This window comes from Canis lupus, chromosome 31, assembly GCF_048164855.1.
Source record: "Canis lupus baileyi chromosome 31, mCanLup2.hap1, whole genome shotgun sequence".
NCBI classification, from domain to species: Eukaryota; Metazoa; Chordata; class Mammalia; order Carnivora; family Canidae; genus Canis; species Canis lupus.
The window spans coordinates 27,083,574-27,105,643 of NC_132868.1; the positions used below are offsets into that span (position 1 = coordinate 27,083,574).

Here is a 22,070-nt window from a genome sequence, read left to right on the forward strand (position 1 = left end):
TTAAAACTTTATTTGACATCTCCTATTTTCAATTTAAAATTAATGCAAACTTTAGACTTCTTTTAAAACCATGTATTTGGTATTCATGGAGTAAAACTGACATCCTGGGTATATCTGTCCTGATCTAAGGCTCCACGTACCCCTCACCTATTGCTGACACACCCCACTTTGTGAAGCCCAAAAATAGGGTTTTTGCAAGTTTGAAAGATACTTAAGCTTACTGAAAAAACAATTCTACCCCTAAACACTTAGGCTATATTAAGGAAAATAAAATACAACTTAAATGGGCAACATAAGGGCTATTCTCAGCATAGCCATATAAAGCTGTAAGATTATCAAGAAGCAAAATTTACTTCCAAAGGGGGGAACATCCAGGAAGTTTTCAAAAGGAAGTAGCATTCCAGGCAGTTAAGAATCTTCCTTTCTGGGGGATCCCTGGGTGGCTCAGCGGTTCAGTACCTGCCTTTGGCCCAGGGTGTGATCCAGAGTCCCAGGATCGAGTCCCATGTCAGGCTCCCAGCATGGAGCCTGCTTCTCTCTTTGCCTGTGTCTCTGCCTCTCTCTCTCTCTCTCTCTTTCTCTTTCTCTCTCTCTGTCTATCATGAATAAATAAATAAAATCTTAAGAAAAAAAAAAAAGAATCTTCCTTTCTGTGTTCAGTGAAAATATAGATGAAGATCTACTTTTTAGTTTTCTGTTTCCTCCTCCCACATCTAGTCTGTGATTGCCTTACCTCCAATCTTTTGATAATCTTATCTTTAATGAATTATTGCATTTGCTACAAGTCAGGAAACAAAATTAACCTTGTGTGATAATTGTTTTCTAAAGAAGGCTCTAAGTGAAGGCTTTCAGGTAAAATGGGTGAGTTTAGGGGCTGTGTGAGAGGTGTTTGAGATGCAAGGAACCAAATATCCAAGTATAAAGATATGTTTCAATGTATACAGTTCCCTGAGATACCACTCTGCAGATAATTGAGGTAATGCTTTGCTTATTATTTATCAATAACATGTATACTATATTATTACTCTTCTGTTTGTTTAAAAAAAATTCTCTTTATCATTGTTTTATTTCAAGTCACACCTGGACTAACTCATTCCAAGTATTTGAGCACCTGATCTTAACTCATGGTTTTAATGACATGTTGATGTTCCAAGAGCATGAAGTTGAGTGGAGGTGGATCTGTTAGAGAAAGGGAGAGGTTAGGGATGGGGCAGGTTACACAGCACCATCATATGAGGTCCTGCCAGACCCTGAGGCTTAAGGTCTAACAGCTGGGTGAAGGGAAGCAAGTGACTGGCCTCATGATGAGGTTGGCATTTTAGGTTGCTCACTCTGTCAAAATAAATCCTTAACTAAGGACAGTGCAAATAGAGAGGGTGTACTCTGGAGACAACTAGAATATAGAATTGACAGCACTGAGTGACTAATGGAAATGAGTTTAGAGTGAACCAAGAGAAGTTATCTAGGTATACTCCCCTGGTTTGGAGGGGCTAGAGAGATATGATAACAAAAATTTCATAATAATGAAAATAACATTATTGAGCACCTACCATGTACCTGGTGCAAATTGAATGCTTTACATGAATTTTTAATCATCAAGCAGCATGGCAATTCTTGGAACTTGGTATAATTAGTGTCTCCATCTTAAAGATGATGAAACTGGGGCTCAAAGAGGTTTCCCAGCCTGAGATCATAAAGCTAGAATGGAGCAGAGGTGGGCGCGACAGGAGTAACAGGTGAGGTATGATTGCTGTCCTCAGTAAGACAGGCACTTAAGGAATCTCCTTATGGATGGCCAGTACTTTATTGTACTAGGAATGCTTTTAAATATATTATTTTGGTTGATCCTCATATAACACTATGAAGTAGGCATTGCCATCATCATTTTACAAATGTTGAAGCTGAGACCTAGAAAGAGTAAGTTTGTTGTCTAAGATGACACAGCAAGTAGATGACAAGTCTGGTTCAGATAAGGAATGTGACTACTTTGCAGAACACTACAGCTTCTTCTCTATAGGCCTCATTGGTGAGTTACTGCCATTGCTCATTCTGTTGCATGTTCCATGGCATTCATGGGAGGAGTGAAAAGGATAAAGTTTAGATTCTGGAATCAGACTGCTTAGGTTGGCATGCCATTTTTCCTATAAGACCTTGGTCAAGTTATACAATCTTTCCGAGTCTGTTTTCTTATCCAGGGAATGGGAATAATAATTGATTCTTTTGCTATTTTTATGGGGCTGCAGTCATAATTTTAAAAAGATAATTTATACAAAGTGCCTGGCACCTAGTAAAATTCAATAAATGTCAGTAGTGATAACAGTAGTTCAAAGAAGTGACATGACATTAATTATGGAAGGAAAGATTAAAATTTATAAAATTGCATTCGAAGTGAACTTTAAAGGATTTCGGAAGGTAAAGAAGGAACAATACTGAGGTTATGGAATTAAGAGTATTTTTAATCCTGGATATTATTTTTGTTTAGAGTTTATGAGTAGGAGAGTTAAATTACTGGAAGTGTACTTAACGAAAATCAATTAGGTAACCCAAGTAATTTCTGCTGAGAGTCCCTAAGGTCCTGACCATGGGTGATAGTGGAAGGAACGGAAAGAGGACAGATCTGAGGTACTACAGAGCATGTAAGGAGAGCTCTTCCCAGTGTGCATTTGGGTTGCTTCCCCACAATATTACTTGGTAAAAAATAAAAAATGCAAATTCATTTTCCAGTGGGGCTAAGAAAAAATCTAATCTGGACAGCATTTGCTACACTATAATGAAATACATTCCAGAATCAGGTATAAATGATATGAGAGTTACATAATGTTCTGATTGCCTGCACTTTGTTTTTGTACTTTGGCAGAGGAAAACTGGAGTTGGTGTACAGATTCACTAATCCACCTTTGCTATTGCCTGCATTCTGGGAGGTGTTTATTTGATGACTCATATACTAGTGTGCATGTGAGTTTTCCACTTGAAATGGTATCTAGGATTCCCCCCCGCCCAGAATATAGAAGTATATAAGATATAAAAATATCTATCCCTAGTAGTTGTACTTAGTATAAAAATATCTATCCCTAGTAGTTTTACTTAGTATTTTAATCTCAGCTGAGTTTTCATGGTTGTCTAGCTCTTAAACTGAATTAACTTTGAGTAGAGTGATTTTTTCTTCAAATTTTATTTATTTATTCATGAGAAACACAGAGAGAGAGACAGAGACATAGGCAGAGGGAGAAGCAGGCTCCCCTTGGGAAGCCTCATGCGGGACTTGATTCCAGGACCCCAGGATCACAACCTGAGCCAAAGGCTAATGCTCAACCACTGAGCCACCCAGGTGCCTCTGATTACTTTAAAATTATTACTAATAGTGTTTTAATTCCTCACATCCTAGATTGAATAGTACTTAGGCTTTTTGTAATGATCTGAATATTCATTTTATAATGATAACTTTAGAATGTCTGTGATCTAAAACTAGCAAATTTCTTGAGACCATGCATTATCTTAGGGAAAAGAGAAAGGAGACATTTAAGCCTAAATGGTATTTTTCAACATATACCTGTCTGACAATCCTGGGGTTGGTTTATTATGTCTGACAGTCCTGGATCCACTGGGGCCATCCAGCTGCATGAGGTTGTAGGCGCTTATTCATATTAGAGCAAGGGGTGACATGGATGGTCTGGTTGTAGGTATATCCTTCCAGATGTGTATCCTTTTACACATCTACTCCAGTAGAATCTCAAGGTCTGAAATCATCTCAGATCCAAGGTGACCAATGACTTATATGGTCATAACTGGGTTTTTACTTAATATGTTTCTCTTTGGCATCTGTTCAAATGAGCTCAGATGTTTGGCATTCTCAGAACTGGCAATCAAAGACTTTTTTATATCCTAATGCCTGTGAACATAGCTTGGTTGGTCAAACAAGAATAAAGAATAGGCAATCACAACAATTCCCATCATCATATCTTATATTGGTGAGTTTGTAAGTTTTACTATGTATGAGGTAGCAAATTACAATGCCACTGAGAACTGGCATTGTGAAGCCTAGAACTACCTCACTCTGTCGCTATAAAATCACAGCCCCTCTGCATCTCTGTCGGACATTCAAAATGTCCTCAAAGTGCTGGAAACAGGCAAATCTGTTTTTAAGTCTACTACCTCATATTTGTTCCCATAACTTATCTGAATGAATCCTTTAAATGAGCTGTTGATGTCCTATTAGCCACTTTTTCCTCCCAAAGACATTCATGTTCAGCTGCAAAACAACTTCCTGTGTGAAATTTACAGGTCTGTCAGCCATAAAAAGCATTAATGCATAATACATAAACAAAACGTATGCTCTTTTTGCAAAAAAAATCGCAAAAGAAAAAAAGAAAGGAATTTAGTCTCTGCTTTCCAAAAGGAGAAAACATGAATCTTGCATTTTTATTTTTGATGCCGTTTTGCCTTAAATATATGAGATGACTATTAATGCCCATATTCACAGCAGGAGTAGAAGGGAAATGACAGTAAATTGTAAAGCACATTTACATTATAACAAGGCCCATGGAAGCATTGTAATTCACACAGTTATTTCAACAGAGGTTTGGACTCCCTCCAATTTAATTTTCTGAAGTTGGGCTGTGCAGCTGGGTCATTCCTGGTCTAATCTGGGAAATGTATCTCTTAAGGCTGTGGATCAGAATGCCAGCCTCCCAGCTGTCACCAAGGAGCATCATTTACAGTCATTGAGGTCTGAGGGCAAAGCATCAGAATCACTTTATGTGGACACAGCAGCCTAGCTAGATTTATAAATTCTGTTGCAAAGAGCAATAATCAATATTTCATGTTTAATGATGCAGAGCTAAAATTAGTATAGATTTTATGTCTTCTACTTTTCCAAATTATGCAAACATTAGTAACCCTTTTTTTTAGTGCCCTTGTTACATTTCCATTAAAAAAAAGCCAGTGGTTTGGCAGGGGGGCAGTGAGGAAAGTTGGTAATGTTTAATGATTGAAGAGTCAAAAGTGTCAAAAGTAATTTTGGCTCTTAATTTTTGTTAAATAGTCACCTTTAAGTTAACATAAAATTATTTCCAACACAAAAAATAATGTATGTCATTGGCATAGGTTATGTCACCTATAGCTACACAATGAAGTAAAATATATATTGTTTTCAGTTTTTAGTTACCTTAAATGCTCTGGGATACGCAGGGAATAAAATGGCCAAGGCATAAGTCAGAAAAGTTAAAAGGTTGGTGTTTAGATACAAGTACGCTTTAGAGAAAAAGTAATTTTGAGTGGATTTCTTATTTTAAACTTGTTCAAAGTAATATCCTGCTTGTTTAGACAGTAGAAGTGGCAGCGACAGAAAAAGAAAAAAAGAACAATATTTTGTTATTGGGTAGGTTAAAGGGGCTAAGTGGCCATAGAGATGAGCTTTATCTAACCTTATAGATATATTCTCCTATTTGTGACAGGAGAAAAAACCTAGGATTAAGGTAGGAGGGAAAGCCAGATACAGAAGAACAAAATCCAGCTTCTGCCATCCAGGCTAACAGCTCACACCCAAGTAACTTCAGAACAAAACTCTATGACAGTGGGAAGCATAGCCTTTGGCAAATAGTCAATCAATTATGCCCCTTAATAGTACAGCCTGCATTTCAGAGCCACCTATAACACAAGTTTTATTTGGGAAAATGGGATTAAGGATATGGAATGCTATATGTCTGCATTGTGCTTAAATCATTAAGGTTGTATTTTGCAGAGGGGCTTAGCCAAAATTTCAAAAAAGACAGAGGTTAAATAGAGAATGGTAGAAATTATCTTCTTATCCTGTGAATCAAATGGAGTCAGAAAATTGGGGCTAGGCCTTTCAAGCTGGGACAACTTCTCCTGTAGGATCAGCCATCAAACAGACATATTCTTTCTATTATTCAATATGATTAATCAATTGATTAATTGAATTTGTGGAATTACAGAAAAGGAATTGCAAGCAAAAGCAAATTTAGGATCCTTGAGTCATGTCGGCCTGATTCTAGTAAGAAGACGGATGACTCATTTAAAAGGGTGATTGAAAGAGTTAACAGAGTGGTTACATAGGGAGGGTGTAGGAAAAAATCACAAGGGATGGTGATGCATCTGGGTCTATCAATAGCTGGAAAGGGTAACAATAGGGAAGGAAAAGGAAGTGAAGGAAAGGAAGAAAAGGCCTTGGAGGGGCAAGAAATGAGAGCAGTTATGAGACTATGGCAAGAACCACACCTTGTTGGAAAGGCCACCCATGGGAGCTGTGGCCTTAATTATACCAGTCTATGCTTTTAGTAAGAGATAGGAGAAAAGAAAATAAATACTCCAACTTCTTTCTTCTACTAACCTCTGATCTTATGCAGTGCCTCCCACTGCTCAAATCCTACCCAAAGGACAGAGGGGCTTGGTTGATAAAGCCTAAAATTTTGAGCCTCCCAGAACTCAAAGGAGAGTGGAGATGAGTCAAGAGTATGAATAGGGAGATGTTGGTCAAGTGGTACAAAATTTTAGTTATGCAAAATGAGTAACTTTTAGAGATCTAATGAACAGCAGTTAACAATACTGTAGTATAGACTTGAAATTTGCTAAAAGGGTAGATCTTGAGTGTTTTACCACACCAAAAACAAAAACAACAAAAAGAAAAAAAAAAGGAAAGAAAAAAAGAAAAAAAAGGAAGGAAGTGGTAACTATGTAAGGTGATAGATATGTTAATTAGCTTGAGTACGGTGATTATTTCAAAATGTTTACATATGTCAAATCATTAAGTAGTACAACTTAAATATATATAATTTTTAATTGTCACTTATATCTCAATAAAGCTGGAAAAATATAATGTTAAATAAAAATGAAAGTTACCGAATGATTATAAAGGTGCATTAGGAGATGTAGAGAAGAATCAGCAGAAGACATACAATTTCTTGGGATTTGGGGGGGGGGGCATTAAGCAACTAAGATTTCTTTTCACTTCAGTTAGAATAATGCATTTGATACATTTATAATTCATTTATTCAACAGATATTTATTAAGCACCTCCTAAATGCCTCATTGGGGAATAGGCATCTCAGTGTGAGCAAGTCACCATTCCTGATTTCAAGTATCTTAGTGGTGAGGGAGCAGGGTACATCAATCAGGTAGAGAAGTAATGTTAAAATAGGGATCACTGTGAGTAGCAGGGTGGGGTATCTGGCACTCCTGTTGAGTTCAGAAAGCTTTTATGGAGTAGGATAATGTTGGGAGCTTCCTACATGAAGAGTGGGAGTAGGAGAGTAGAATAATTGGGGACAGACTATCATTGAATCATCAATAAGACAGGATGTAAGTTCCAGGATTATGTGAAGTTTCTTATGACCAGACTTAGGAAAGGAGTATGTGGGGCAGGGCTCATGAGGTGGAGTGGGAAGAGACAGCTGGGCCCTATTGCACCAGACCTCCTTGGCTGAGGAATTTGGAATCTATCCTCAAAGCACTGGGGAGCTACTATTGGTTTCTAGTAGGGAAGTGGCATTGCCAGATATGGAATCAGAGACAAAAGGAACTAGTAGGAGAAATTAGTGATGAAAAAGACCAATTTGTATATGTTTTTAATGGTAAATTGAAACAAAACTTTCTCAAAAAGTGAAACTCCAAGTGAAGATCTGTTGAGCAAGCAACTTCCGTATCCATTTCCAAGAAAATGAGGACATGGTTTGGAACTTCCAGGCCAATTGAATTGAAGTGTTTTTGTATAGTTAGCTTAAATAACCAAATGATGAAATCAATCCTCCAAATTGTCAGCAGAGCAGCTGTTCAGAAAGCTCTTGTTAGTCATTGACCTTATGTTTAATATGATTTCCTAGAACGTGGATAGTCAGATTGAATAGAGTACTGCATCAAAGCCCTCCCCACACAGCAAGCTCTCTGCATTAAAAGAACCAAGGAAAGGAGAGTGGCTGACACAGAGTGCCAAAGCCCTTTATTTCCTATACCCCAAATCCCCAGGGGAAAAGGAAAGAAGAAAGCACGCCACAGGCACATCTTAGAGAAGAAAGTGTTGGGACTACTAACAGCCCCGTCTCTTTCCTAATCATAGTGCAGGGGGTAAAAAAGAACAAGTTTATGTCCTAAAAATCCTCCTTTGGTTTTCAAGAATAACTATGGATTCCTTTTCAATCTACTTCCTTTCTGTAACAGCTGTTTCACCTATTGCTTATGTCATGAGGTAGGATGGGATATGATGAAGGATTAGGTGGGAGGGTGGGAGGTTTGGGGGAAAATAGAGGGTAAGTGTGAGGACTTGTTCTTAGAATAAGAAACCAGTGTCTTTTGTGCTGAAGAGCTAGTTTTACCTTGAAAATAAAAAGCCATGTATAAGAGCTAAAAGGATGTTCTATCAATCTGTTTGTCTACCTGCTTACCTATCTATCGATCATCTTTATCTTCCTACCCATTTATCATATATATACTCTGCCTATACTGTACTGGCTTCCACTTACTGTGAAAAGCACACATGTAAAAGAGTTAAAATAAAATTAAAGAATTTCACACACCATGAGGTGAAAGAGAGGGGTATCATTGTACTAACATCATGGAAAAAGTAGTTCTGACAATTTAGCTTAAGTTTCAAGGCAAAATAGACAACTTCTGTAAGACTTACTAGATGTCATTGCTGATGAGAAGAAGTGTACTATTGTCTCAGAAGGGGAAAATATACCTCATAGTAAATCCTAAAATTTTATTCTTTTTATGAGAGAACCTGTAGCAACATGTACAGTGTCTTATACAGCAATTTTACAAAAGATACAGAGATGTTCTTCTTATGAGGTTTGTTATACCAATATTGGATATAAAAGCAGCAGCCCTTAATAAAAAGAAACTGAAGACCATGATGTGCTTCAGCCTTTATTCTTCTGAATAACACATTTTTAAGACACTGACAAAACAAACAAGAACTGGTCAGTTCTGAACTTTTATAGTTCCATGTCTCATCTAAGTTAGGGTTTTATATACAGTAGCCCTAGGTTATGGCTCATACTGTCACTTCTGAGTTGGATTCTTTCAACTTAAAGAAAATAGAAATCTCAACCAAAAGTGCCTTAAGAAATTAGAGAATCTATTGGGTCATGAAAGTGAAAAGTCCATCAGTATGCTGGTTTCAAGCTCCAGTTTGACCCAGAGGTCCACAGCATCACTAGGGCATTGATTCTTTAGCTGTTTTCCTTGGCTCCCATCCTCTCTGCTATGTTCTTTTTCTTCCAGTTAGTAGCTCTTAGCATGGCAAATACTTACATTGAGTTCCAGAGTTCTTCATACTTAAAAATCTTTATACTGTAGAATTCAGAGGGAAAAACTGAAATTCTTCTCTAGTTAACCAAAGTGAAGTTTAAAAAATTACCATTGGTTGAACAACTAATTTTAAAATATAATGCTGAGTGAATTAAACCAGATACAAAAGAATAGATGATTTTATATGAAGTTCTACAACAAGCCAACTTAATCTATGGTGATAGAAATCAGAACAGGAGAGGGGAATTGAGAGAGAATTCAAAAGGAAACTTCTAAAGAGAGAAATGTTCTTTATTTCATTTTTAGATAGTGGTTCTGCCAATGTATGCATTTGTCAAAAGTTGTGTGTTTATGATATGTGCACTTCACATACTTGGAAATGAAAGCCTAGGTACTAACCTGTCATGCTGGCTGATGTAAGGAGAATTGACTAAAATGAAATTAATATGGGAAACAGAGATGGGAGACTCACAGTTGGTCTAGACCACACTGAGAAGCAGAGGTCAAGTTCTGGATAAATTTTAAAGTTGGGATCAACAAGATTAGCTGATTGATTGTGTGTTATGAGAGAAACAAAGGCCTAAAGGCTGACTCCTAGGGTTTAGCTCTGCATATCTAGGTGAATAGTGATGTCATTTGCTAAAATGAGGAAGAAGTGGTGAAGATGGAGTTTTGGGTTGGAGGATAGAGGCCAGGAAATCAAGACTTTGGTTTTGAATGTGAGATGCCCATCAGATGTGCATCTGGAGATGTCAGGTAAGAAAGTGGATGTAGAAGGCTGGAGTTTAGAAGAGAGGTCAGGTGCAAATATAAATTTAAAACCTTGGGACTGGATAAGACCTGAGGAATGAGGATTGATATGGAAGAGGGCAGAAGCCTAGGATAAACTGCTGGCATATTTGCAGAGGAGCTAAGCTTTTGTAGGAATGAGGAGGATCTGGGAGAAGCAATAAGGAGAAGATGGGGTCTCATACCTCCTTTAGACTGCTGGGTGTAGCATGTGGAAAGAAATGGCCACCTCTTAAGCAGACTTCAAGGGAGATGGTGTGTTCAGGGACTCAGTTAAGTTTGTCATCAGCAAAGTCTTCTATATCCTAAAATTCTTTTCTAAATGACTCTTTGATTTTCTTGCTCTAACAAAAAACTTAGCCATTCCCAGAACAGTGAGGCAGGGTACAGAGTAAGTTGAAGGGAATGTTCCAAAAAGTTGAGACGATAGAGGATTTTGCTAATGACAGACTATGAGTTCCAAAAGTCTCAGTGGAAAGGTTGGAGGGATTGGGGAAAGGTGAGTGACTGGGTCAAATTTTGGGATACACAATGCAGCATAAAGTTTAAGAAATTGAGCATGGGGGATAGCCTAGGAGACTTGGATGTCTAGTAGCTTAGAAGTATGTTGAGACTGCTTAAAAGCCAAAAGACCTCATGGTCTTTTTGGGACAAATGTGTAATTCTCATTAGAGATTCCTCTTGGTACTTCAGTAGCTTTTGTGAAGAGGCAAGTAGAGGCAACCAATCACTGTAGCCTGGAGAATGGAATTACAGAGACTATGGATGCCTGAAATGCAGGGAAGGTGTGTGTGTGTGCGTGTGTGCGTGTGTGTGTGTGTGTGTGTGTGTGTCTGAGTACGGTGACTAAGGGATGAGGTTACCTAGAGTTACCAAAAGACAGGAGGGGATGATTGCTAAATGGCTAAACCCAGCACATGCTCATTAGAGCCCTTTACCCAGCAACCATCAAACATAATACTGTTGACAGAGTAAATTTGGGAAGAGCATGAGTGGATCCATGTAAACACATCCTCACTCAGCGAAAATAACAGGAAGCACTATCTTTAGTGGCATAAAAAATTCATACAATTTGAGTGGCAGTATTGTATGTTAATTTGATCGAGAATCAAATTGTATTGTATGTTTAAGCACTTATCCATTGTTTAGTCCAGAACTCTCAACAGTTATCTCAATTTTGCAAACAATTGTTCTCCAATATTATTACCCACAAGTACACGGGGTCAATTTGTAAGTTACTTCTTTTCTTTTTCACAGGAAGAAATGAAACGGTTGCAGAACCCTTTAGAACAAGTTAATGATGGAAAATATTTACTTGAAAAGTAAGTAAAAAATACCAAAGGAAATTAAATTATGTTTGAAGTTAAAAAGCTTGCAAGAAAAAGACAAAACAAAACACCTGGCAAGGCAAAAATGAGTGAGTAAATTTGACAGTTTCTTTATGATACCACTGTGGTCAGGACCCAGGTATATGGCTTATTTGAGATACAGTTAGGTAGATTTATGGCCAGTTGAGGTGTGATACACAAGCTACACTGATTAACAGAATAATATGATGCATGGTGCTGTGTCTGAGGGCTTAAAACTTAACCTTTCCCTGTTTTTGGCTTTTAATCAATGACATGTATGGAAGGCAGTCATAAAATTTGCAAAAAGCATAAGGGTAACACTGACTAATCGAAGAACATTTAAAATAATACTACAGAAAGGAACAAAAGTGCTCTGACCTCAGTAATCACGTGATCTGCCCCCTCATAACCCCTGAGAACCACTGATCTGTTCTCCATTGCTATAGTTTTGTCTTTTTAAGAATAAGATCTTTTGTACTGAAAAAAAAAGCAAGAAAGAGATGAAATTTAAAAGATACAAGTGAACTTTTCATTTATATTTTCAAAAAATTGTACAATTAGAGCATGTGAGAGATATATTCTGATTTCAGTTTGTGTGAATAGAAGCTTAGAGGTTTTATCTGATTTTAACACAGACCCTGATCTTATATGGCTTCTAAAAATATTATCACAATATTAGACTGATCAATAGACATGCATCGTCAAGATAAAAGAAAAAAACGAACATTTACTGAGTATTTACAATATCCTCCATATTAGTGAATGCTTAGAGATGTTTCCTCATAGAATTCTGATAACAGCCTTTGACATAGGCACTGTTTCTATTTTATAGATGGAGAAAGACTCAAAGAGCTTTCAGCACTTATCTAAATATATTTAGCTAAGAGTAGTGAGGATGAGAATTTGGAAGCCACCAGTGCTCCTGCTCTCAACCACTGGCTAAGCCCCAATGCAAAGCCCATGTGGGTGCCACCGGTGGCTCTGGTCACCACATTTAAAAAGCACATAGAGGGGCATCTGGCTGGCTCAGTTAGTTCATTGTCCAACTCTTGATCTCGGCTCAGGTCTTGATCTTAGGGTCGTGAGATCAAGGCCCACAGAGGGCTCTTCCCTGGGCATGGAGCCTGCTTAGGATTCTTTCTCTCCTTCTCCCTTTCCACCCACTGCTCACATAATTCTCTCCCTCTCTTTCTAGAATAGAATAGAATAGAATAGAATAGAATAGAATAGAATAGAAAAATTAAAATAAAATAAAATATGCATTGACCTCCCACGAGTATCAGAGGAGGTCAATTAAAATTGTGAGGGATCTGGAACCACATGAAACTATTACAAAGAGCTGAGGATGTGAACTTGGAGAAAAGAAATCTCAGAGGGAACATAATGGCTTTCCTTAAACATTCGAAGGAATTTTCCTATTTAAAAAGGAGCTAAATTGCTCTTCTTGCTCTAGAGAGCATAGCAAGAATCAGTGAGCAGGATTTATGGAGAAACAGCTTTGTGACTTAGAAAAAGAATAACTTTTGTAAAAATGCTGCCTGCCCAACAAAATGGACTTCTTTGTTAAGGAGTGAGATGACAGAAAGTAGAGGTACCCAAGAAGAGTGAAGTGTCCATCCATTTGAAGTGCTAGTGAAAGCATTCCTGAAAATGGAAAATCTTGGATGTGATTCCTCTTTCTGATTTTATTCTAGCTTTGTGAGACTGGACAACTTATATAATACACACACCCCCGAACCAGCTTCCTCATCTTTAAAAATGAAGGCAGTAACACTGACTGGACAGTCTTAGTGAGACCATTAACTGAGATACGCACAATAGCACAGTACCTTCAATGTCAGCGCCTTCTCTTTCCATCCTGGTGGCTGTTTGGAAGACAGTTCAGGTTCATTCTGTCTCGGTGATTCTAAGAAGTTGCTTTGTCATCACTTGAAGGACAGTTCCAGCCCTTTGATCAAATGAAGTTTCTGAGTTAACTTCAGATTTAATTTATCCTTGTCATGTCTACTGTCATTAATGTGAATAACTAAGAATAAATTAATTCAGCACCACCCCACCCCATCATCAGTAGCAATATTGTAAACAATAATAACTAAAAATTTTTTGACTGTGTAGCTAGAAAGGTTTTCCTCTATGGAGATTAGTGTGGTAATGACATTAGATCAGTAGTTCTTCATACTGGATACCCTTAGAATCACCTGGGAGTTAATAAAAATGGCATAAGCCTTGGCATAACCTCCAACCTAGACAAATTGAATCTGAATCTCTGGGGATGAGATTAGTATTTCTTAAAAGCTGACTTCATGTGATTCTAATGAGGAGCTGGGGATGAGAACCAGCGGTCTAAGTGCATTTTAGATTCCTGTTAGTTATTCAATAATCTCGTGTAGCTTCATTCTCATGGGACACACTTCTCTGTGACCTTCAGCCCTTTTGATGAGGGGACACTGAGCAAATGGTCAAGAAAGAGTCCTTGAGACATCTTTGGTGCCAAAAGATGCTTTTATTAAATCAAGGGGACAGGGCCCATGGGCAGAAAGAGCTGTCCTGTGATCTTGAGGAGCCATTGATTATATACATTTAAGTTATGGAGGGAGGGTAGAGATAAAGGAAGTCTCTAAAGATATTTCCTTATGTTAAAGAAGACTTACAGGATCCTGGAGGTCTGGCTGTTCTTCAACTAAGGTTGCTTTTAGCCTCTAGCAAAACATCAGCAGTATTAAGGCAGCTATGAGTTCCTTGAGGAATGTCACACTCTGCATGTCTCAGGTATTTGTCAATAGGCTGCAAGTTGTAAGGAAATTTAATTTATCTACATTTGCCTTTGCTCTCCTCATCACTTTCATCTATTAAATTTGGTTATGCTGATATTTCATTATTGATTTTAATATAAGAAGTGAGCTCCAGAAGTTTTTTTCTCGCTAATTGACCACAACTCTGTACTAAACTTCTCACTAATACCAGCGTGTATCTTTCCCAGCTCTCTGCTCTCAGGAAGATTTGTGAAGGTTAATGGCAGATATGTGGGCTTCTATCTCCTTCCTCCCCTATTCTTTCCTTCTTGTTACCCAGAAGCCTGGGAAAGCTAAAAGCTTTTGGAAATAGCCAATCTACTTTGCATGCCTATTCTTCCTTATCATGATTGAGGAGTTCCAGAGATGGGAATTAAAATCTCCTCTCAAAGCAAACAGGCCTGTGGGGAGCTTCCCTTTCATGTTTGTCCAGGACAGAGAGAAAACAATGGCTCCCAGCCCTAACAACTATGCTCATTTGCCTGGAATTCTAGAGATTTTCCTGGTTGGCTTTGGGGCAGAGCTGTGTCCTTGAAAGCTGTCAAATTTGATTGAAAAATTGGTGTACTTTGAGTGAGCAGTTAGGCATTTCATTATGGCTGTAGCTGACTTAGGTGCTGATGTAAATCATCTCAGCTACTTGAAATGACCATAAGTTAAGTGATAGTGGTGTCATAGCAGTTGATCAGTTACTCCCCCTTGGAACATTACATTTATTCTGAATGCTCAACAGGGTTTTGTGGTAGACAGTCAGTGTGAAGGGAGGGGAAGCTGCAACTCTGTTCTACTTGAGACGATGGGCAGGGCCAGGCCAGTGCATTTGTATACACATACATGCACATACTCAACAAAGCTTTCTCTGGGCCCATAAACAGAAGAGTAATGAGTAAGGCCGTTAATTAAGAGCCTGCTTATGACTGTATTGTTTTTGATAATCATTTATTACCTTAAGTAAGACCTTAGGCTGACTGCTATTTGTTGTAAATATTGAATCAGGCTGGGTTTCTGGTGTGATTTGCAATCACACATTCACCTCATATATCATCATTTTATTACCCACAGGTAATTATTGATGGAATGAGCTAAGCTATCCAATTAAACCTACAGGTATTCATAGTTTATAGTTTGTTGAGGTTGTATAAATTATAACCCCAAATTAGCAAAATTTATTAATATATAATTTTTTTTCTTTTTATAAAAACTTAAGCTTTGCCTTTGGTTGCTGAATAACTACAAGTCCCACACCACCTCACATGTATCTCTATCGCCCAGTTTGCTGAGATGCTAGTAAGGTGTTCAATTAACAAAATTTTAAAGTATCTTTGCTGTAAGGCCGTTGTCCCTACAAGATCATAGCAATGTACAAACAAGACTTTTTATGCCCGTCAACCCTGGATTAGGTTTCTTCTGTGTTTACCCTTGAATAGCATCCATCACACTTGTAGTTATTAGTTATCCATCATCTCCTTGATTGTAAAACCATAGAACAGGGACTGTGTCCAGTGTTTTCACCATTGTATCATTTGTGTTCTGCATCATTTCTGACACATAGAAGACATACACTATATTTATGAATGAGTGAATAAGGATGAATAAATAATGCCAGAATATGAATGGCACAGAGCACACAAGAGTAGTTTTTTCTTTACCCCCTCAACACCCCAGCTGGGTAATCACAAAGCTATATTGTGCTGATGGCACCATCTACCGGCCATATAGGAATTTATCTAACCTATTGTGTGTTTCCCCACCTCTTGGTTATTCTTTACTAAAGAGGAGATAATCCTAGATATCTTCTGCACAATTTTTTTTAATCTTTTTCTTTTCTTTCTAAAACCACAGTGCTGGTCCTTGATTGTTGAACCAATTTGAATACCTTCCTGAATATTTTCCATCACTTTCCTTGCTCACTCCTACCAAAAATCACCCTTAAGCATCCCATTCAAGTTTCCCTTCTCCAAATGTTTTAGGTGTCCTGCAGCAATGTTTTTCACACTGTTGGTAACAATTCATTGACGATTTGTTAAATTAATTTGATGAGTCACCATTGAAAGATAATTTTAAAAATCTGAAATATAAGATTTTATTTATTCATTCATGAGAGACAGAGAGAGAGAGGAAGACATAGGTAGAAGGAGAAGCAGGCTCCTCGCAGGGAGCCTGATGTGGGATTCGATCCCAGGCCCCAAGATCACACCCTGAGCTGAAGGCAGATGCTCAATTGCTGAGCCACTCAGGCATCCCTGAAAATCTGAAATATAATAAAAGATATCAGCATACATTACATGTAGTTGGGGAAATAATATTCCCTGATATTTTTGTTTCAGTTTTAAACACATGTGCTTACACATGTGCACACACAGACCCTTAGCAAATGCATGTAATGGATTGGGATGTCAAATATTTGACCTGTGAAAACCACAATAAGTAGGATCAAGTTTAGTAAGTATGATATTATAATCCTTCAAGCAGTATTTTGTGGTTGTGAGACTCAAGTTTTAATGTGGTTTCTGCTACATAGTGACCTGAGCATAATTTCTTTGAGCTTCAGATTCTCAACTGTACAATGGGGAGAATAGTTAATTGGTAGAGGCTACTGTGGGAATTGAATAATATAATGCATGTAAAATGTCTATGACACTATTTTATATATATTATGTAGCCGATGACTATTAGTTTTCTTCTTATCCAAACTTATTTCCTACTTTTATCCTCCATTATCACCAAATTGCTCCTTATTGTCCAAAAATAGCCTGAATTTTTTCACCTCTACTCCTTTGTTTTAGTATCCCTCTCATGTGTATTATCTTTTGCATCTCAATTTACCTAATTCCTGTCCATTCTTTAAAACCCACATCAACTACCACCAAATCCATAAAATCTTCTTTGATCATTGTAGCACCCAGTGATTGCCTAATAAGCTCATTAGGAGCAGTGATCAAATATCTATAGACTCCTGCCAGCAGTTTTCCAGGGTGGAGATTATACTTTGTTCATAGTGGGAGCTCTGCAAAAGCCTATAGAATGAAAGGAGGAAAGGGTCAATGGCAGTGGCACCTTTGGGGTGAGAATGAGTGAGATCCTCTCTTGGGCAATGCCATGGGTTTTATAACACTCACCTTATGTTTTTCTTCTCCTCCTGAAATGGCCCAGTATTCTGCTTTCCTCTTTGCTTAAAGGAAATGACTTTCATGCCTTAAATATGAATGTTGAGCTGAGGAGTAAAAATTAAAAGAATGCAAAGGTAAATGGCAAAATAATATTTTCTTTTCATGGTATAGTTGTTTATCCTTTATCCATCAATAGCAACCTTTAGGCCTCTGTGAATTAATTAAAATGAACAAGATCGGATGTATATCTGCTTTTTCTAATAAATATAAATTAGCAGTTTTATTGCTATAAAGGTTAACTATATAGACTCAGCTATACTGAGACATTATTTCTGTTTCTAGTCATCAACTGGCCATGGATATGGAGAATAACATTGAGAAATATCACCTCAATCTACAGCCCCTGGAATCAAAAGTGAAAATGTAAGTTATTTCAAAGTTTACATTAAAGCATTAGTTTTACAGTTCTTGTTTTATGAACTTCTAGCCTACTCTGGAATTTGAGGGTATAAGAATTAAGCATTTATTTATTTCACATCTATCTATGTGTTAAACATTATTTCCTTTGTTCTGGGTAGCAACAAAACTGTTTTGGGCAAACATCACCACCTACTGGATATTATGGAGAATTATTTGGTTGTCATCACATCTTCATTTCTTGGATTTTTCCCGTTCTAGGCAGCGTGCAGCTCTTCAGCATCCATTAGCATTTTTCACCGTCTTTCATCTTAGTAACTTGGTTAATCCCACCTTGAAACAACTTGGCTGTTGTTCCAAGCTATTTCTTTATTATACACACACATATTTTTAATCCTCCTATTTCTATTCCATCTCTCATCCATATATTTTGGAAAAATATCTCTTCTTTTTCTCCTCACTTACTGTCGTTTTCCTTTTTTATTCTCTCTCTTTTTTAAGATTTTATTTATTTATTCATGAGAGTCACAGAGAGGCAGAGACATAGGCAGAGGGAGAAGCAGGCTCCTCACAGGAAGCCTGATGTGGGACTTGATCCCCAAACTGGGATCACGCCCTGAGCCAAAGGCAGACACTCAGCCACTGAGTCACCCAGGTGTACCTTTAGTCTCTCTTAATAAGACCAATCCCCTTCCCACTACAAATGACCGATGAATAAAGATAGTGCCTAGAAGGGATTCCTGGGTGGCTCAGTTGGTTAAGCCACCAACTCTTGATTTCAGTTTAAGTTATGATCTCAGGGTCTTGAGATCTAGCTCCACCTTGCTCCCCACCCCCCTCATTGAGGGCTTCCAGGTTAGGGGCCTCATGGAGTTTGCTTGGGATTCCCTTTCTCCCTCTCCCTCTGCCCCTTCCTCTGCTCACATCCTCTCTTTCTCAAATAAACAAATAAATCCTTACAAAAAATAGTGCTAAGAACATCTCAATATTAACAAAAATGAAACTAGTAGCTTCCAGAGTGAAACAGGCTATATTCTAGAACAAAATAGCAACTTTCTAAAACTATGTTTAAGGAGAGAAGGAGTCTATCATAATCACCTTAGAAGCAATTTTTAACTATATTTGTTTTCTGTGATCCTTTCCTCTTCTGATCTTCCTTCAGAGGTGCATATAAGAATTTTCAGTGAGGTCATATGAAATCTCTCTCTCTCTCTCTCTCTCACACACACACACACACACACACACACACACACACACAGCTTAACACTCTGAGAGGCATGTATCCGAGAATTTAAACATGTCTAAGCTGGCTAGGATCACTGATCATTTGCAGAAAAGCCCAAAGAGGAATCTTTTAGAAAATAAATCACCCTGAAAAAGGGAGCCTTGAGCTGTACATCTTTGAAGAACAATAAGCTATGGATTTAGGAACTAAGACAGAAATGATGCAGCCATATAATATCCTACTGGATAAAAGCATATATTAACATAAACCCCTGTCAATTTATATTAACCCTGGTTATCAATAAAAAGCTTGTTTCTGAGCGGAAACATAGAGATACCTTGAAGATAAAATTCAAATATGGCTTCTGAACCTGTTGGGTCCCCCATTAGGAAGTTCTGTGTCATGCTCACTAAATGAATAATAAATCAGGCTACCAAATTTTATGCAAGCAATGTGTCAGCCTTGCTATACAGAATGCTAGTTTGCAAACATAGGTTACTTTATCCTTAGGAACTTTCTCATTAAGATAACCTTCTCTTAAATGAAAAAGTGCTGGAATTGAAAGTTGTTTGTGTGAAAAATTAGACTGTTTGATTTGAATGCTGAAATGAAGCTAGGAAACCTCCCTGGTCTTTTTTGGTTTTCATCATCCCCAATATGTAGAGGCAGAGGGGCAGATGCCTGGAGGAGGAGCAGGCAAGAAAAAAAATATCTCTGGCTGAGATTCCAGCCAGCTCAGAGAGTCTGGGACTTTCTATGTAGCGGGCTTAATGGAGGAGTCTCAGTTCAGTGAGGTGCAAACAGAATGGTTTTATCTCTTCTAATAACTCTGAACCCCATTTCCACTCACTGGAGGGGGATGAGGGAGAGAAAACTTAATCTTGTCCAATAATGGAATTTGAGTCCCATTGGAGAATTTAGTCCAGTTCAGTGACTCTTGTCTAATCTAGTTATTAAATTCCTAACTCTCATGACAGTTTGAACATCTCCCTTCTACACACATTAGATCTTTCCAACAGCTGTGCAGCTTGCTCTCCTTTCTCTGTATTCTCTCCTCTTTCTGGTTGTCCCTTCTCCTTGGTATCATCTCTCCCACCCTTCATGTGCTGAACACCCAACTGCCCCAGCATGCCTATTAATGGTAAACACTTAGCTCCCAAGCAGTTGTTTCCTTAAAAAATAGCTCTAAGGGTTGGGATCCTGTGAGAAGAAAGGTCATCTGGTCTCCTGTGAGTCCCCACTGATGTTGTGGGCTGTGCCTCTCATTGTGTCCCTTGTTCTGGAGGGGGACCGTCTGCCGCAGACTGACCTTGGCATTCTCATCAGGGTGGATCTTGGGAAACCCTCATCCCCACTTCCCAAGGGATTTTCTTTAGCCCTGAAGAACATTGGATATGAAAGATGGGTCCTTGTCTCAGACTCCAGAGTCACTGTCAGACTTCACAAGCTTTCTCTTACGGTCTTCTGGCTTTTGTTGGTGGGACCCTGCTGAACATCTATCTTCCTCTGGTGGGTAGAGAAAAGCAAGGGAAGTGAGGATTACTACACTGTAAAATTTGTTTTCCTGGAAACTCTCCTCTGTCTTCCCTGACAAGGAGGAGAGGGTCGCTAGGTCCCAATAAAGTTTTTTTGGGACAGTCCAACCTCTGTAAACCTGAGGTGGGATGCTCCTTGGCAGGCCAATCTCTGAACATAAAAGACAATAAGACAGGATGAGAACTGTTCTCAAGTGTGGGCTGCCTCCATTATATACCTGCACTAGTGAGAACCTGAGGTGAGGGTTGGATGGGGCCGGAAAGACTCTCAATTGTTTCTTCACACTAAGGCCAACTAAAAAGAATTTGATAAGAAAGCCTAAACCTTTACGTGGATTGCAAAATATCAGTGGAAAGAAGTCAAGACCTGCAGGGAAAGAACACATGTGAGTGTGGGGGTGGAATTTAGAGGAAATGTCAGGAAGGGCACATTACCTGGTTCATGAATGTAACCATTAACAGGTAATTTTGAGTTTTTGACTTGAAGGATCAAAGGACTGTGTCAAAAAGGAAAAAGCAATCAAGACTGCACAGCTATTAATAAAAAGTCATTTGGGGGAGGTGAAAGGCAGGTTTTCTGAAGATCAAGCAAAGGCAAGCCTCTCAAGTCAGAAAATTTAGTGAAAGCAAAAGTAAAAGCACCACAGTGAAGACTCTCAACCCAACTCGACTAACGACAAATATATTCTTAAGAGGCAGGGCTGGAATGTGGGCCTGGGGATAAAGGCACACATCAAAGGAGCTTTAGCATTAAGAGGCTTTAGCACAAAGGCCTGGCTGCCAAGGAAGGAAATGGGCTCTCCAAATCCCATAAAACTATTACCCTTCACATGGAGGTCACACCTTGCATGTTGTGGTAAGATCTAAAACACATCTTCTGAATACAAACCATCACTTAACAGGTGTTCATTAACTGTGTGCAATCCCTCTCCTGATGTTTTAACAACATATTTATTTTGTTATGGACAACATCGGTATCCATTGAATACAAGTTATCTTTTGAACATCTGCTCATTAAATGTGTCTGATTCATTTTTTTTATTACTGTATTTGATGGTTTAGTGATAAAACAACATTTAGATTCTAAAAAAGAGAGGGAAGGAAAGAGACAGGCAGACAGACAGACAGATAGACACACTCAAGGAAAAAGACAATTCCCAGAAGAATTTCAACAAATAAAGGCTTGTTACATGGCATTTTTTGAGAGTAACACCTATCAACATTAGTCAAAGTTTTAATTAAAAGAAGATAGAGAGAAGAATGGTTGAAAGCATGGGCTTTGGAATTAGAGCAATAGAAGAAATCCCAGCTCTGCTCCTTACCCACTGTATGATCTTAGGAACACTGCTTACCTGTCTGGGCCGCAGTTGCACTCCTCTATAAAATGATAACACTAATCATCTCCAAAAAGATTCTAGTGAGCTTTCAGTGTGAAAATTAAAAAAAGATTGACCTAATGTGTCTTTCCATGAGTTATACTGTTTCTAAACATGTTTTTATGCCAAATTGGGCTAATAAAATGTTGCCCTTGGGGCACCTGGGTGACTCAGTGGTTGAGTGCCTGACTTTGGCTCCAGTCGTGATGTGAT

General features: G+C 38.3%; 1 protein-coding gene across 3 annotated transcripts in view; it reads left to right on the forward strand.

Annotated features, from left to right (window-relative positions):
- The window catches only part of SCHIP1 (schwannomin interacting protein 1), a 716,991-nt gene that overhangs the window by 158,419 nt on the left and 536,502 nt on the right, over positions 1–22,070 (forward strand). For all 3 annotated transcript variants that reach the window (XM_072807877.1, XM_072807882.1, XM_072807883.1), the window contains exons 2-3: positions 11,311–11,375; positions 17,647–17,727. In XM_072807877.1, the coding sequence (XP_072663978.1) occupies positions 11,311–11,375; positions 17,647–17,727 (146 nt within the window). The remainder of the gene's footprint in view (positions 1–11,310; positions 11,376–17,646; positions 17,728–22,070) is intronic.